General features: G+C 38.6%; 1 protein-coding gene across 1 annotated transcript in view; it reads right to left on the reverse strand.

Moving 5' to 3' along the window:
- LOC115020480 (VPS10 domain-containing receptor SorCS1-like) overlaps positions 1 to 15,673 on the reverse strand; it is a 41,811-nt gene that overhangs the window by 8,972 nt on the left and 17,166 nt on the right. The window contains 17 exon segments of the mRNA XM_029450546.1: positions 513 to 625; positions 1,655 to 1,778; positions 1,889 to 2,022; positions 2,811 to 2,997; positions 3,293 to 3,464; positions 4,096 to 4,209; positions 5,312 to 5,445; positions 5,588 to 5,705; positions 6,009 to 6,116; positions 6,274 to 6,365; positions 6,922 to 6,998; positions 7,256 to 7,358; positions 8,189 to 8,335; positions 9,803 to 9,982; positions 11,139 to 11,228; positions 11,565 to 11,683; positions 12,167 to 12,231. Coding sequence (XP_029306406.1) covers positions 513 to 625; positions 1,655 to 1,778; positions 1,889 to 2,022; positions 2,811 to 2,997; positions 3,293 to 3,464; positions 4,096 to 4,209; positions 5,312 to 5,445; positions 5,588 to 5,705; positions 6,009 to 6,116; positions 6,274 to 6,365; positions 6,922 to 6,998; positions 7,256 to 7,358; positions 8,189 to 8,335; positions 9,803 to 9,982; positions 11,139 to 11,228; positions 11,565 to 11,683; positions 12,167 to 12,231 — 2,077 coding nt within the window.

A 15,673-nucleotide genomic window follows, 5' to 3' on the forward strand; every position in this document is an offset into this window, starting at 1 on the left:
GTAGTATATATATAGAGCTCAGTATCCAGGTCTTTTACATAACCTGCTGCGTTTGACATGCCCGCAGTGTCAGAGCGGAAACCAGACGGACTTAACCACAGTGTGGCCCTCTGTACTTTGTCTCGAGGTGATGGCATTCAGCTCTTTAAAGAACAAATGGTAAGTGTCACAGTTGTGGTTATTCCTGCCCTTTAGTGTTTTAACAAGTTCAGTTGGAAGCTTGTACTGATAATGATTTCAGGTGATGCGCCATGTCAGCGAGGAGAGGTTAACAACTAATTACACAGCTGAGTGAGGTTAAAGACAGTGAAAGTGCTGCAGTGCAACGCTTGACACAGGTCCGCATGCATACATTACAAACGCTGCATAACCAAGAATGGAAATGTCATTGGTTCACTGGACAAAGACTTGAGTTTTGCTCTCCATGCTGGTTCACTGCTGCTGACAATAAGGGGATCATTCCTCATTGTGTTTCAGTCTTTATAGTAAAAGCTAGCAGCTGACGAACTGACCTGAACCATGGAGCTCTTCACCACACGGCCGATGTCCTCTCTCCACTCAGACACCCCCGGGTTCAGCTCGTCCAAATTAGAAGAAAAGGCCAAAACGTGGGACCGAAAATAATCTGAAATGTAGACAAAATGTAGAATCCCTCTTTACAACGATCCACCTGTACGTCTTTATTTTCATCAGACAATACGGAGGCTATGCTTAAATGGTAATGTGAATGCCAAATTGACGAAGAGCACCAAACATATTTCTGTCTCTTTCAAGATGCTGCATATTATACCCCAAAAAAGGTGCATAAGATGAATGGTGAAATTTCTATCTTGGCGTTGTAAGAAGCAAAGGGGATAGTTTCTTGCATATATATTTTGTTTGCCGATATTGTATCCCAGTGCATGCATCATTAGCTAGCACTAAGTCGTCAACTTTGTTTAATAGGTGTTGACTAGACAAGACAGTTGGAGTTCCGATGATAAAACAAATTCATCTCCCGCTATCGGCAGCTAGAATATTCTTTCATTTTTACTGGAGATCTACTCTTTATCCAACTCATTCATCAACATCAAAGAATAGCCTGAGGGATTTTGAATTTGTGGAAAATATTTAAAACTAAGAAATGATCTGTATCTTGATATATGGGCCTTCATGTAATAATGTAAATGTTCTTTGTATGTGTCCGTCAGTGCAGTTTCTACGGTTCGCCAGACTCTGTACATTGTACGGTCAACGTTTATGTGCTATTGTTTGGATGGTTCAATGTAGATGTAATTACTTAATAAGCTCAATGTTGGGTTGGTCTGCGGTAGGTCATATCACAAGGTCCACTTAGTTGAGCTTTCAGCCACATCTCATGGCCTTCATCGGCTATTTAGAGTTTGCTTCATCCACTTACGACCACCTGTTATCACGTTGCCCAAATTCTGTACTTTTAGGTCATGTGATAGTAATTAAAACACTGATGAAGGCAACAAAAGCTCGTGAAAAACCAAGTAAGCGGACCTCGGGATAAGAATTTATTTTTGGTTGAAAATATTTAAAGATATCAAAAGAAAATAGAGTCACTCTCAATTTGAACATACACAAAATTGACTCCATCGTTTTCACTTTATAACTCCATTAAGAGGCCGTCTACGTGCATTGACTTTACCGTATACGGCCACAGTCATTTGGTCCTGATGGACAGTATTGCCAACTGAAGCCTGAACAGTGACAGTGTGACTTCCCTCCTTGGAGAAAGTGAAGGACATCACTCCGTCCAGAGTCACAACAGGCTGTAAGGCAAAGAGCCAAAGAGAAAGGAGGAGAGATACTGTGACTTGTGTATCCATTAAGTCATTCAGTTAATAGGCTGCATGGTAGAGAATGAGAAAGAAACACTTACCTCCGTTTTGTTATCAAACCACCAGTAATAGCTGACTGTTCCCACATTGCTGGGGAGCAACACTGTCGTAATGTTCACCGCTTTGTTCTTGACGACCACTGAAGGGGCCGAGAGCTGGACGTGTTCAAGTTGACCTTTCGAGAAAACATGAAACATGAAAACATGAACACTATGAATTAACACATTTTTGTTTAAATATGACCAAACGCTGCTTCCATGAGGCTCAGAATTCGAACAGGAGCCATGTATTTAGTCATGTTTTTGGCACAACAATGACTGACTGGCACACACTGACAGTGGAAAAGTTGATGGCATTGCGGGAGTATTTTTGAAAAGTGTCTATGGACGCTTTTAATGTGTTTGCCACCCTTGAAAATGTCCCCATTGGAATCCATTATAATGAGCTGAATTCAAACTGACCACAGCTGCTCTTCTCTTTCAACGAGGAGACAACAAATAGCCATTCTTTTACGCCTACACGGGGTGAGTGACACTCAAAACTTTGGACGGAGATTTTGGATGCAGCCTTGCTTTAATGAGCCAATTTAAAGATACAGAAGAGTCGTGAGCATGTTTGCCCAAACGTTTGAATTATTTTTGCTCACAAGTTTAAGTGTTTTGATCTATTTAAAGGCTGTTGGATCTTGTAGCGCGATTAGCTGTGATAAAGGGTCAAGACTTATTTCATGATGTGGTCACTTGTTTATTTGTCATTTCTCAACAAAGTTCACCTTATCAAGTATGCAGGTGATGAGCGGAAGTAAAGGGGTATTCCACAAGTGATTAACATAATGCAGACACTAACTTAAGAGTTTTCTGGAGGAAAAAGGGCCAGTTCTCACTTACAAAAATCACTGGAAGAATAATCATGCAATTGTTATGTTTTGGCAACTTTTTTTTAATGCCCAGTTATTTGACTCACAGGAGACGTGGAGATAGAGTACCACCCTGTCAAAGCCCAGAGCGTTGGCTGCTGTAGCAGAAACGTGGTAGATGCCAACTTTACTGTAGATGTGTTTGACCCCGTCGTCGATGGAGCTTACGTTAACGTACGATATGGCAGTCCCGTCGCCAAAGTCCAGCGTTATACTTGTCATGGAGCCGAGACCCTTCAAAAAGAAATCAAAATACTGTCACTCACACTTTAGACTCAGTTGTTTTGTCAGCATCCTCGCTGACACATAACGGAGTGCATTTTCCATAATGTCAACAAGAATATGTACAAGAACGAGGTCAAGTGGTATAGTCGCACATTTATTTGATACGCTCGTGCTGCAGCCTCTGCGCTACGTCTTTGACAGTATCTCGATATACAGATAAAACACTAAAGAACAAGCATGCAGCTCACAAGCATCACCCTGTAATACACACAATATTGTTGCGCTGATAAAGTGAAGTCAGCACCTCTTCCAGAAAGACCAAGAAAGTGACATTCTTCTCCAGTGTTGCTACCAGTGTTCCCTCACTGGTGAACAGCTGGAGGCCCCTGGGGGCATGACTGGGACACTTTTGTCGCCTGGGGCTGTACTTCAACAGCGTTCCCTCAGTGCAGTTGTTAGACAAAGCCCGGCGATATCTGGTATTTATTAAAGACATACAAAAAGACACAGATAAGCGCCACATGCGTGTAAAAGCAGACATATAACACATACAGGGGGACATTCACAAGAGATATACAACAACCTCGTGTCCTCCATCCCCCCCCCAGCTCCGTCAGATGAGCTCAATTAGCTTGTTATCAACACCAGCTATCAGTTACAACTGTGTCCATTCGTAACAGATGTTATTTAACATTACGATATAAAAAATAAGTGTTATAATATTTTTGTCATACAAAAATATAGCCATTGTTAAAATTCTTGACGTTTCAACTATCTATCCATTACTTTTAACTACATTGACTTTTACTCGTTCTACTAGTTTTAATCGCAGCATGTGGTGTTAAGGTGCAGTTGTCTTATTATGGCTGGTAGTTAATTGGTTATATTGGCAATAAATATGCTAAAGATTAGCCTCACACTAATGTATAATGCTGTTTGTGCTCTAATTGTTCTCCAATCGTCCTCATTCCATCTGTTTTGAAGGTTAAGAACCTGTAATGGATAGTGTTTAGTACGAAAAACAACCATTTTCATACAGAATATCAGGGACATTTTTACAACCACTACCCCCCCTTGCCCGTGTCAATATGAAGGAATAAAGTGTACCCTGTGGTGTTCAGGAAGCTTTCCCCTCTGATGCAGTCTCTAGATGTTGCTGAAGGAACGAACCAGAAAGCAGGAGTGCAGCGCCCGTCTATCTGCCTCTCAAAGCCGTAGTCACTGTTTCAGTTGGGACAATAAGTACAAAAAAAAACATGCACTGAGGAGTTATCGAGATTAGTTCTCATTCATTTAAAAATATCAAACAGAATCATACACAATAAATACATGCCCGCTGTGAATAGAGGTGTTCTAGGCTCGAGGAAACCTTTCACAGCACAGCAGCAAAGTGTTCGAGTTTTGATGTTTTATGTATCAATCTTCTGAAGCGGCAAAATAATTGCACGTGTTTACACAAACTATAATACTACCTTGAGAATGTCACATGGATCTGTCAGATTTTCTTTTATTGTGATCAAGGAAACAGATTAATAAGCCTTTCAGCAATAAGTGGTGTTCAGCTCGTTAATATTGTAGTAGGCGCTGTTCATTTATCACTAATGAGATCCACAAGATAAAAGTAAGTATGAGTCAAGGGTGTAGAAGTACAAGAAGTTGTGACATGAAGTGACACTAGTTAGACATATTATAATAGACTCCAGACTGAGGCATTCGTCTTTATTCATTATGGAAATATATTCAAGCGCACTTGATATAAAGTAGAATGATGCAGAAATATACTGCGATCACATATTTGACTGTTTGCTGAGATTTATTACTTCCAGTCATCTTCTGTCCGGTGTGCTGTAATAACGTGATCATTACCGTTTTATAACATGATGTCAAAATGTATTATTCTGAGCAAATTGTAGTTCACATTTGTTTAACAAGTTGTGTTTTATAAAATGACCACATAAAAGTTCATATAGTAGTTTCTAATATTTGTCATTTTTGCACACATTTACGATATTGTATTATATATCAAAATCAGATTAAAGAAAATGCTAATTTGAGATATTGATCACAACTACAAACCTATATAAAAAAGTTATGCATATCCAACTCAACTGATGGCATGTTTTTAAATGATATTATGAACTAACATCGACAGAAAGACAACAGAAATAGGATAACAAGTTGTAAATCCTAAAATACAAACACTTCAAACACTCCTGTTGTTCAGAATGCCTCACAGACTCGGCCTCTGGAGATTGATAATGTGTTGTGCATTGGATTTAATGAAGTGAAAAGAGTAGTTTCAGCTGCAGAGCAGGGAACTCACCACTCAAAATCCGCCTCTGTGCACGGGCAGGAGTCTGACATCTGGGAAATATACTGATTTCTGGTCTTGACACATCGAGCGTTTGCTTTCAGTTTTTGGAAGATTCTCTTCATTCCCATGATGCACACTTCGCCCTGTGATGAATAATGCATCATAAACATTTCAGAGGTTTCTTTTCCCCTTTTTTTTGTCTTGTACCATCTTGCTTTTATTGTGTGACTGAATCAAAGAGATTCACTTGGGTTTGATCAGCGAGCAGCAGCACGATCCTCCTACCTCATTGTGTAACTGCCATGTCATGTAATCTTCAGATGTGCATCGATGTTGGAAAATGGACTGGAAGTCAATTTTGACAACTTGCCATTCAGATCGATGACTGAAATGACCGAATATTCTGCACAAGCAAGCCAGAAATACAAGGTCAAAAACATTTGGTATATGGTGCAGATAAAATAAAATTAAAAAACTGCAACTCCACTTTGGGTCATTTTAATGCACCGGCTTTAATCCATATTCCTCTGAGGGTTGAGAAACTCCTCTACATCTTGGGCTTATGAAACCCTTTCAAAACCCACATTAAACAGACCCAATAATATCTATGTACACTTCTAAGTCTTCATCAGGGTAATATTTAGTTACCAAGTGCAATAATTACACTGTAAACACATCAGCTCTTTATGGTTCCTTCATGTCTTACGTCATTATGAGGGTGTTCTCTCCAGGCTCCCCCAGCACCCCATCAACATAGAGCGGAGAGGAGGTGAAGCTATATTTGTCCCAGTTTCTGCCCTCATCAAAACTCAGCCTGAGGGAGAGAACAATGGTTAGATCACAGAAAGTCCAGTCACAAATAGAGTTGCATTCAGTAAGGAAATCCTCAGCAGAAAAGCAGTCTCCCTCCTTTGTTTTGAAGATCGAGTATAGTCTGTAAAAAGATGCGATACGCCCTTGGAGAGACTTACCAAATGTGTCTAATTGGCAGAGGTGTGTGCCGGATGGCCACCAGAGATCCTCCTTGATTCAGGAAAAACACGCTGTACTCTTCCTGAAAAACCTGCACACACGACCAGTTTCTCTTTATCACACCAGAGAAAGATTCAAGTCTACACAAAGTGTGCACCGATGACGACATAAGGAACATGCATACTTACACCTACACACTAAACAAGCAGAAACCTCAACCGTTCTTTACACAAGAGTCCCAGTTGTGCGACTAAACAAAAGTTTCAAGCAAGTGTTGCTTTCTTTGTTGATGTTTGTTGTCTTAAGCCGACGGCAAAAACAATCTGTCAACGCTCCTTTTGGTTTATTTGTTCTACAGATCAGAGACGCACATGTCTTCACCAGGCTCGGCGTCAAACCTCAATTCTTTTATGTCTTTGCATTTGTGGCTGTATCAGCTAAGAACTGAAAAGCGAGAACTGAAAGTTGCCGGGGAAAACTCAGTCAGATTCATATTCTTTGTTCAAATAATGCCTGACTGAAGTCATATTTTTTATTTTGTTCTGCATTATATTGGAGGGAAAGACTTTTAAGCAGTTCGGCAAAGTAATGTATCCAAAAAGTATCACTGCAGAAACGCATGAATTCATAGGGGCCCCATACTGTACCTCTCTCCAGCTGTTTCCAGCATCAGATGTGATGAAAATACTGACATTATTACTGGTCAGCTCAGGTCCAACCACACCTGAATACAAAAAGGTAGAATAGCACGATTTGTTGAATTTAATTATTCATTCAAACAAGACAAAAACATACTTTTAGTTATTATTTCAACGGAACAGGAAGGATTGATTTCATTTTATTTTTGAAACTGTTTGCGGCTGCGAAAGACAACGCTGGGAACAGAACCAAACAACACATTTGACTGGAAGTGCTGAGGAATACAATCCAGGACCATCAATAAACAACAGTGCGGATGTTCAAATCAAATAATCTCCTCACCTGACGCAATTATAATTCCTGGAGCTGAATCTTTGCTGACAATGTTTCCTGAGGTGTAAGGATTCTCTGACACATGAAGGTGTAGATGTAGCGAACAGTAAGGCTGCAAAACACAAACACGAGGAGATTAAAGGTTTGATACAGACCTGGTTCACTTACAATATTAGGTGTCATAATAACACTAACCAAGAAAATAATTAATGTTAAATTAAGGAATTTAAACATGAAAAGAATTTTTATCAGAATGTGGCAAATATGTTAAAGAAGTGAAAGGTTTTCACAAAAACATACATAGATATCATATACCATCAAGTCTCCATAGAATGAAAGTGTAATGCATGTTGGAAGCTCAACAAGTATCAAAATGTGTTATTATGGTTGGCATTATTACAGATTATCATCTAATAAGAGTATGCACTGTAGATTAAAAGACTGTTTGGATCATTTTTCATGGGTTCTTTATTGAAATGATGTATGGCCAAGAATGCCCTCTGTATAGGTTTGTATTCATTTTCATCTTCTTTGTTAAATGAGTCTACACCGCGTGTGCTCCGAAATTATTATGTACGTTTCCTACTTTCCACACCGTGTCTTTTAATGCCGTCCTCTCCCCCCTGAACATGCAATAATGTAAAGCTGCCTCAACTTTACTCTAGAATGAAACAATTTTAATTAAAAAGTTGATCTCTCTTGTACTGAATAATGAATGGTAACATAACAGTGTCTTACTTCATTTATTAAATAGTATGTTTAAAACAAATGCTACTGTAGTACACTTCAGGGTGCTAAAATCATCCCAATAATTACAATGTTAAACAATGCAGTGTTTTACAAATCCTCAATGAACTATTAACAGACATACTACTACCAATACCACTAATAATAATAATAATAATAATAATCATATCCATCTCTTGTCAGTGGCCCACTTACTTGTTCACAATAGACCTTGTTTCCCTGGAGATCGGTTGTTGGAGCCTGAAGAAGACGCCAGTCTCTCCCTTTGTTGTATGTGATATAAGTTTTCACTTGGTTCTCAACAACTTTATTTGACAGGAACACCCCTTTAATCCCAGCAACCTGCGAACATGAGAGATCGAGAGCAGTAGGGGAAAAAAGAAGAAAAAAAAAAAATCTAAATTATTCAGACTTAAGTAAAGCTGAAGGCCTACTTTGGAGAGGAAAAGATGTCTGAAAGTGATAGTTTTTCTGACAGAGAGCACTATTTTAGACCATCTGTATGACTCTGCTGAATCAAAACAACATATGGCGCATCACTGAGATATTTCTTCTTCTTTGTATTTATAAGCACAGAGATGAAGACTCTCACATGGAGCCATCACTTCAGTTCACATTTATCTTCCATTTCATATCTTCTACTGGTCATTGCAGCTAAATATTTCTGTGCATAGAAAGTGTGTGGGGGTCAGTGAGCAGTGAGAATAACCAATGCTGGCTCTCTTAATCTTAGGTGTGTGCTTGTAAGGTAGTGATGCTTTTACTGCTGGCTGCGGATGATAATCGGAAGTGATGCATACATGTGCACTCACTGCAGACTTCACAGCACATCTGTCAACGCAGGCATAACATGTCCAGGGCACATGATAAAGCTGCTATTTTCCCTGTATGCCACTCTGGGTTTTAAGTGAACACTCTTGTTTTCTAAACTTGTGTATGGATGGTACGTTACCTGAAGACTAAATCCACTAAATGTTTTGTGGTTTTTTTGTCCTACAATGTCACATGAAAAATATAATAAAAGCAAGCAGGAAGTGGATATGAGAAAGACAGAAAGCAATGTACCAACATCTGTTCCATTATCGTGGGGACAGTTAAAGATATCTGACGCAGAGTACACTTAAGAAGAGCACAGCTAAAAACATCAAGATTAACCCTCAGCAAAGTTTGAGGCTGTCTGATGCTACTTTACTTGTCAGAGACTGTTGTTATTGTCCAAGCTCCCAAACCAGGAAATGAACTGTGTATGTTGCTCCAAGATACAGTTTCCAGCTTCTTCTCATGGTAAAAGACATGAAAGGTAGGTGGACTGGAGACTCGAAATCAAATGTGAGTAGATTGATGAATACGTCTAAGAGGTACTTTACTATAATGTAAACCTAAGTATTACTTTCGTTATTGATAAATCTGTCCAATATTGTTTTTCTGATTAAGTGTTTTCCTCTTGTCCTTATTTTAACATTATTGTAAACGGAACAATTTGGGGTTTTGCACAGATGAAACAAGTTGGTTGGATAAAACAAGGCGTCTGATGTCATCACATTTGGCTACAGGAAATTACACTGAACATCTAAAGGCTGACAGCTCCGCCAACCACTAGTGGACTCAAAAAATGCTAAAACAAATGCCGCTTAGGTGCCATCTTGGATGCCTTTATGGTAGATAAAACAGAATAAAGTGCCCTTCAGGGTGCCATTAAAATTAAGAACACTTGATGCCGTGCCATACAGACTGCCCTACCAGCTAGAAAACATTTTGCCCTTTTCATTTTGTCCTGCCACTGCGCCCAACAGCACTGTCGCTGCCTACCTCATAGAGGTCTATCATGATGTTGCCCTCCGGTCCTCCACTGCTCACAACGTTCTCCAGCATCAGGGTGAAGAACAGCCCTCTGGACTCAGACATGTACAGGTTGTAGGAGTCATTCTGGTGCCAGTCCTGAATCGCTGCCACCACCTGATTGTCATCTGTGCTGATGATCTGCAAGTCCTGAATATGTGAAAGTCATTAATGCCAATAGGGTTTTAAGAATTGATTCAAAGGAGTTCTCTCAACAAAAAATAATCATTCAGTCAGATCAGCAGCAGGAGTTAAATCCGGACCAAAAGTTTTGATCATTTGGGAAAAATTAATTTCAAATCATACTCCTCGCGGTATCTACGTTTCCTGAACATGTCCTCAGATTTCTTTGTTATACTGTCACTCACATTTCAGAATAAGATTTGAAACTGTAAGAAATAAGATCTGAATCTGAAAACATAAAATCTGCAAATGAAAGAACTCAAATATCAATATATAAATAATTCTAAATAATTTATTCCAAAGAATTACAGAACTAAATCACAATAATATTCAACCAGAACACTTTTCATTCACTTAGTTTTAGTTTGAATATTTTATTGAATTTACTTGAACTTTCAGTTTTGTTTTGTTTTTATAAAGGATCAAAACCTTTGACCCAGATTTAGCTCCATACGATTAGACCTCAAGGCGCTTCATGCCATGCACTAAAAATGAAGACAGGCTCCATTTATTTGACTGAATCCCTTCTCCAGAGTGAGGAGAAGTGTGTCCTTCTCAAGGAAATTTTGACAGTATATATGGATGGATGGATGGATAGACTGATCGAAACAACACGGCGGGCACTAAATCTCTCCTGTTGTTGTGACACGCTCTCTAAAACCACTAAGCCACCCTGTTGGGCTTTTAGCAAATAGGATTCAGTGCAGAACACCGCTTCTGTGCAAATGCAAATGGACTTTTCTGCTTCAAAAAGTTCCTTTGGAGTTGTGTGGAAACTGTGAAACTCCACATTCATTCACATTATATCTGTTGATACAGACCAGAGGGCAAAAGATTGAAAACTATGCATGAGTCTTAAATAAACACAGGATCTAAAAATGTAATTATGCATAACTGAATCAATATTCAGGAGGATAATAATGTGGGCAAAACTATTTCATGGATTTGTCAGCAAACATTATGACTAACTGAGAACAATCGTGCCTAAAAGCAACCCTCACCAAGTCATCACGAAACTGCCTGAAGGAATAAATAAGAGTGTTTCACAGTAAAATGAATGCTTCACTTGTTCCTCTGCATGTGATCAACTCACCAAACACTGCAGCCCTTCCAGCGGTCTTACCTTTGGCAGAGTGTACTTGGGAAGCTTCATTGGGTAGAAAGCATTTCTTTTATAGGACACATAATGGACAGATTGACCACCTACTGGCACCTGGCAAAGCAATATAGTGAAATTTGCAGTTTAATCACATTTCAGGTATATATTTATAAACTTCACAGTGCACACTGATTGCTAGCAGCATGCATCACACTAGATAAGCCACCACCAAAACTCTGGGTTGGCTACTAATTAGGATGTTGTGCATTATGGCAGAGTGGAGTATAATACACAACATCGTGATTTCAGTTTAATGCCATCCTTTCCCAGGATAATGGCCTCTTCTATTTAATGAAAAATATGACTGTACATTAAGATGCGAGTGAATGCAGTGGTTTTACAGCTTTTAATTGCTCTTTAATGAAGCCAGACCTTGCAATAAAAACCCACCTGGATGAAAACGTATTCATCCTGAACCACCAGGGAATTTGGGATGATAAATCCAGGGAAAGGCTTGCCCTTATTTCCATCAGAGCAATTCTGAAGTTTACAAGTTATGTACTGTGACCCTGTGGGTAAGCAAGAAATGAGTGCTAAAATTATGACAAAGAGAAAAAACAAACACGCTCTTGTAGTCCACAATCAAGGTTTAGCTTATGCTGATGGTATTAAGTGAGGCAACATTTTGGAGGCCAAACCTTATTCTCACTAATAGATAAAGTAGAGAGAGAGAGAGAGCTGTCCCAGTGTGTTAGCGTCAGCCAAATGAGGCTGACTCCCCAGGGACAGGGCATTAACACACGAGGCCTTATGGAAGTTCCCACTCGGCACTGTGGCCAATAAAAAGAGCCAAGTCACAGCCTGGCCCTTGAAAAATGAATTAGCTTAATCGTATGAAGAGTCTCCATGCAGCCAATTCAGATGGGAAGACAAGTTTTAGTACAGCGTGAAAGAAAAAGCTCTCACTCGGTTTTTGGAAATTAAGGTTCAGGAATTACAACAAATGTTGATTATTTGACGTGTTGCCAAGGTAACATCATTGTATGACTCACGGCCATCAGAGACGATGATCTCCAGGTGAATCATTCCTTGCTCTTTGTCTAAACCCAGTCTGGACCTGTACCGGGACACACATTAAGGAAACATTACATGTCTGCTTAAAGCAGGGGTGTCAAACATTTCGGCCCGTGCGATGACTTTGCAAAGTGTAAAAATGAGTTGTTTTGATCATAAAGTAAAATACTGTTCCAGATAGCTGTGACAAAATGTGTTGTGCCTTTGTAGATACACTGTGATCTATAAGTTGTAATGCACATGTGTAAATGATAAACTGACGCACAGTATTGTTGAAATTAAGAAATGTCAGGTTCATAATGTTTAGTAAAAAAGATTATAGATCATTAAATGTGAACATTTTCAGAATGTACTTTCTTGCACTAAAACGAAGGAAAAAATGTGGAGTTGTCGTGATTTATATCAAATCAAATTAATTTATATAGCCCAATATCACAAATTATACATTTGTCTCAGTGTGCTTTACAGACTGTACAGGTTACGACACCCTCTGTCCTTAGACCCTCGCATCGCACAAGGAAAAACTTCCTAAAAGAAACCTCAGGAACTGAGGAGGGATGCCTCTCCCAGGACGGACAGACTTGCAATAGATGTCGTGTGTACAGGATAAACAACATAGTACAAATACAACATTTAACAGAAATGATGTTACAAGAGAAAGTATGGATGAATGCAGGTCCAGCAGGACCAGGGCAGGTTATTATGCTGTGATTTTACTGCTCCGGCCCACTTGAGATCAAATGTTTCTGTATGTGGCCCCTGAACTAAAATGAGTTTGACACCCGTGGATTAAAGGAAAGTGTCCATTAATAGTTACATCATGTGCCCTCGATTCCCAACCTTTGTTTGAACTTATACAAATTGTTCAGCCAAAGTTTTTTCCTTCTTAAATAATTTATAAGAATTTGAAAAGTAGTATTTTTATTTTTAGAAGGCCTCTAAAAAAAAATGTCTGCACCAGCTCTGCGTAGGGTCATACTTCTCCCAGTTATAATGCAGGTGGAGATGTATGCATCTAAATTAAAATGGGGTGCACCAGAGAAACTAGTTTTAATGTAGAGATTAGGTGTTACCAACTAATGACACCATAGTTACCTGCCAGCTGTAACTGATGTGGTTGTAACATTTCAGCTTGCTAACATATTAGCCATGTAGAAGAGTAATATGAAATATGGTTGACATATCTGACATTTGCAAAAGGCTGTTTGAAAACTAAGTAAACTTGGGAAGATTTGAACAACAACAACAACAAAATATATTTGAACATGCAACACGATTTAGAAATATCAAGTTTCAAACTAGCTAGTTGCTTTAAGAAGTTATTTATGCACAAACTTAGAGATGGACTTATGAATAGTGCAAATAGTCCTGAAGGGATGAAAGTAGAGAAAAAGCAGTGCATGTACAAAGTTTTTGTCTTGTAAATTTAACTTTCTTGTTATTTATTTTAAACTTAGGCTTAATAAGGCCTTTGCTGATGTCTCAAGGAATATTTGAAAAAGTGATTATGATGTAATTATGACAAAAACAAATAAAATTCAGAAAACAGTTTGCACACAATAAATGCATTGAGCTCACAGTAACAGTTCCTGTTTTGTCCGGTTATCAGAAGTCTTGTGGATCACATTAGATTTTAATGTTGAATTATTAAGGGGGATGGGAAATAAGAGATGCGGCTGTGATCTTTACTTTTCTTTCAAGAGCAATAATAATACAACAACCTTATCTATAATCACTGGCCTGACGGACATTTGACCTGTGCTGCACTTTATGGGTAAGGTGCACTTAGCCATTTCATTCACTTTCAGTAGAGATACTTCATGATGTGCAGAACGACAGGAGTGACCACTTGTTGTATTAATAGCAGCTGTTGTGACAGAAGATGGGTTTCTTCTCATTTTCCATACCGTGTCTGAACTATAATATAAAAAGCCCCCGTCCTGCTTCCCTCAGCACTCTGTAATTGCCTCACAGCTCCATCTCTTTTAATGGACTTTCTGTCAAATACTTCATCCAATTCTATCAGTGAACAGTAGCGCTTGCTCTTAAATAAACCCTGCAATGTTACATAGTGTTCTCCCATAACTAACACATACCAGTATGTCTCTCTGGAGAGGGTGGCTGTTAACATCTTTTTGTAAATCATGTTTGTCAGATTTTTTCGGATAAGATGAGCAGTGCAGGATGTGATGAAAGAAATCTTTGATTTACTTGATTTCTGATGGTGGGGGCGTTTTTTGCCTGGCATGTTTTGGTTGACTTATTTCCTCGAAGATAAAAGGAAGTGCAAATGTGAACATCAAAAATGTGTTTTTTGATTCATCATTGTATAATGCTGCAACTTCAAGGATGATGCTAAAGAAATCTCAGACACCATTGTCCTTAATTAGCATATAAACTCCAGCTATAAATAATGCTTGGAAATATATGGTGTATATAAATATTAGAAACTGTAATTGTGCAGAAAATATACCTGATTTATGAATATGCTGAACTTCAGCTCACTAGAAAGTTTCTTTTTTGCATGGACATCCCTGGGTTAGTGAGGTGAAATCTTTATTTTTGAATGATGAATTTATTAAAGACGGTCTTGTTGATGTTTGGTGCAAACCTAAACTACGGAGCTATTCTCTCATGGCAAACCACCACAGTTGTAAAGCCATATGTGAAGCAGAATTGAGCTCCAAGCCAAAGATCTCTTTGTGCACAGATGAGTTTCGGGTACATAACCATTAGCTACAGAAAAAAAGGTTTAATTGTTTCCCTGAAGAGAAAAGGCGTCGTTAGATATGTGATTTAGGTGAGATTGAAGATGACTGATCATGTTCTATTACCCATTATGGGATGATTTAGGGGCTACACTTTTTATTAATGTATCCTTCATTTCTGATGAGTTTTTCTGGAGGCATGATTATAAAGAACTGTATTTTTGGTGTCCTTCAACTCCACGTGGGCTGTGAGCAAGACACAATAAATAAGATAACTAACCACACACAAGTCGAGTCACTAACTCTTGTGGAGGTTATAGATTTCTCTTTTAGTGTCATATATCCACCTTCCTTTTGAGGATAAAAGCATCAGCCTCATTAAACAAGAGTTAGTCTAAGTGTTGTCTACTTAGTCATTTCCTCTTGTGTTTATTTACTGTAATATTGTTGTTAATTAGTTGGATCATTGCATTTCCCAGACCAATGCAAAGAAACCTGTAAAAACTACTGTATGTTACTCCAACCTGCTTGAATATTCGGTGTCTCTGCTTCTTTAGTTATTATACGTGAAAGGGATTCTGTAGCCAACAACTATAAAAAGCATTATTAATTAAACATTTATCCTGTACCAGCACCCAACAGCTAATAACGCTAAAACACTTTCTCTGCCACTTCATCAGATATGATTTGATTTGTAACACTGTGGTATGCCAACATTATCCCAACACATTAATGATACTTTTACTTTTCATTGATGTAAAGTAACTAAGTTTAATT

Source organism: Cottoperca gobio, chromosome 15, assembly GCF_900634415.1.
Source record: "Cottoperca gobio chromosome 15, fCotGob3.1, whole genome shotgun sequence".
In the NCBI taxonomy this organism is placed as follows: domain Eukaryota; kingdom Metazoa; phylum Chordata; class Actinopteri; order Perciformes; family Bovichtidae; genus Cottoperca; species Cottoperca gobio.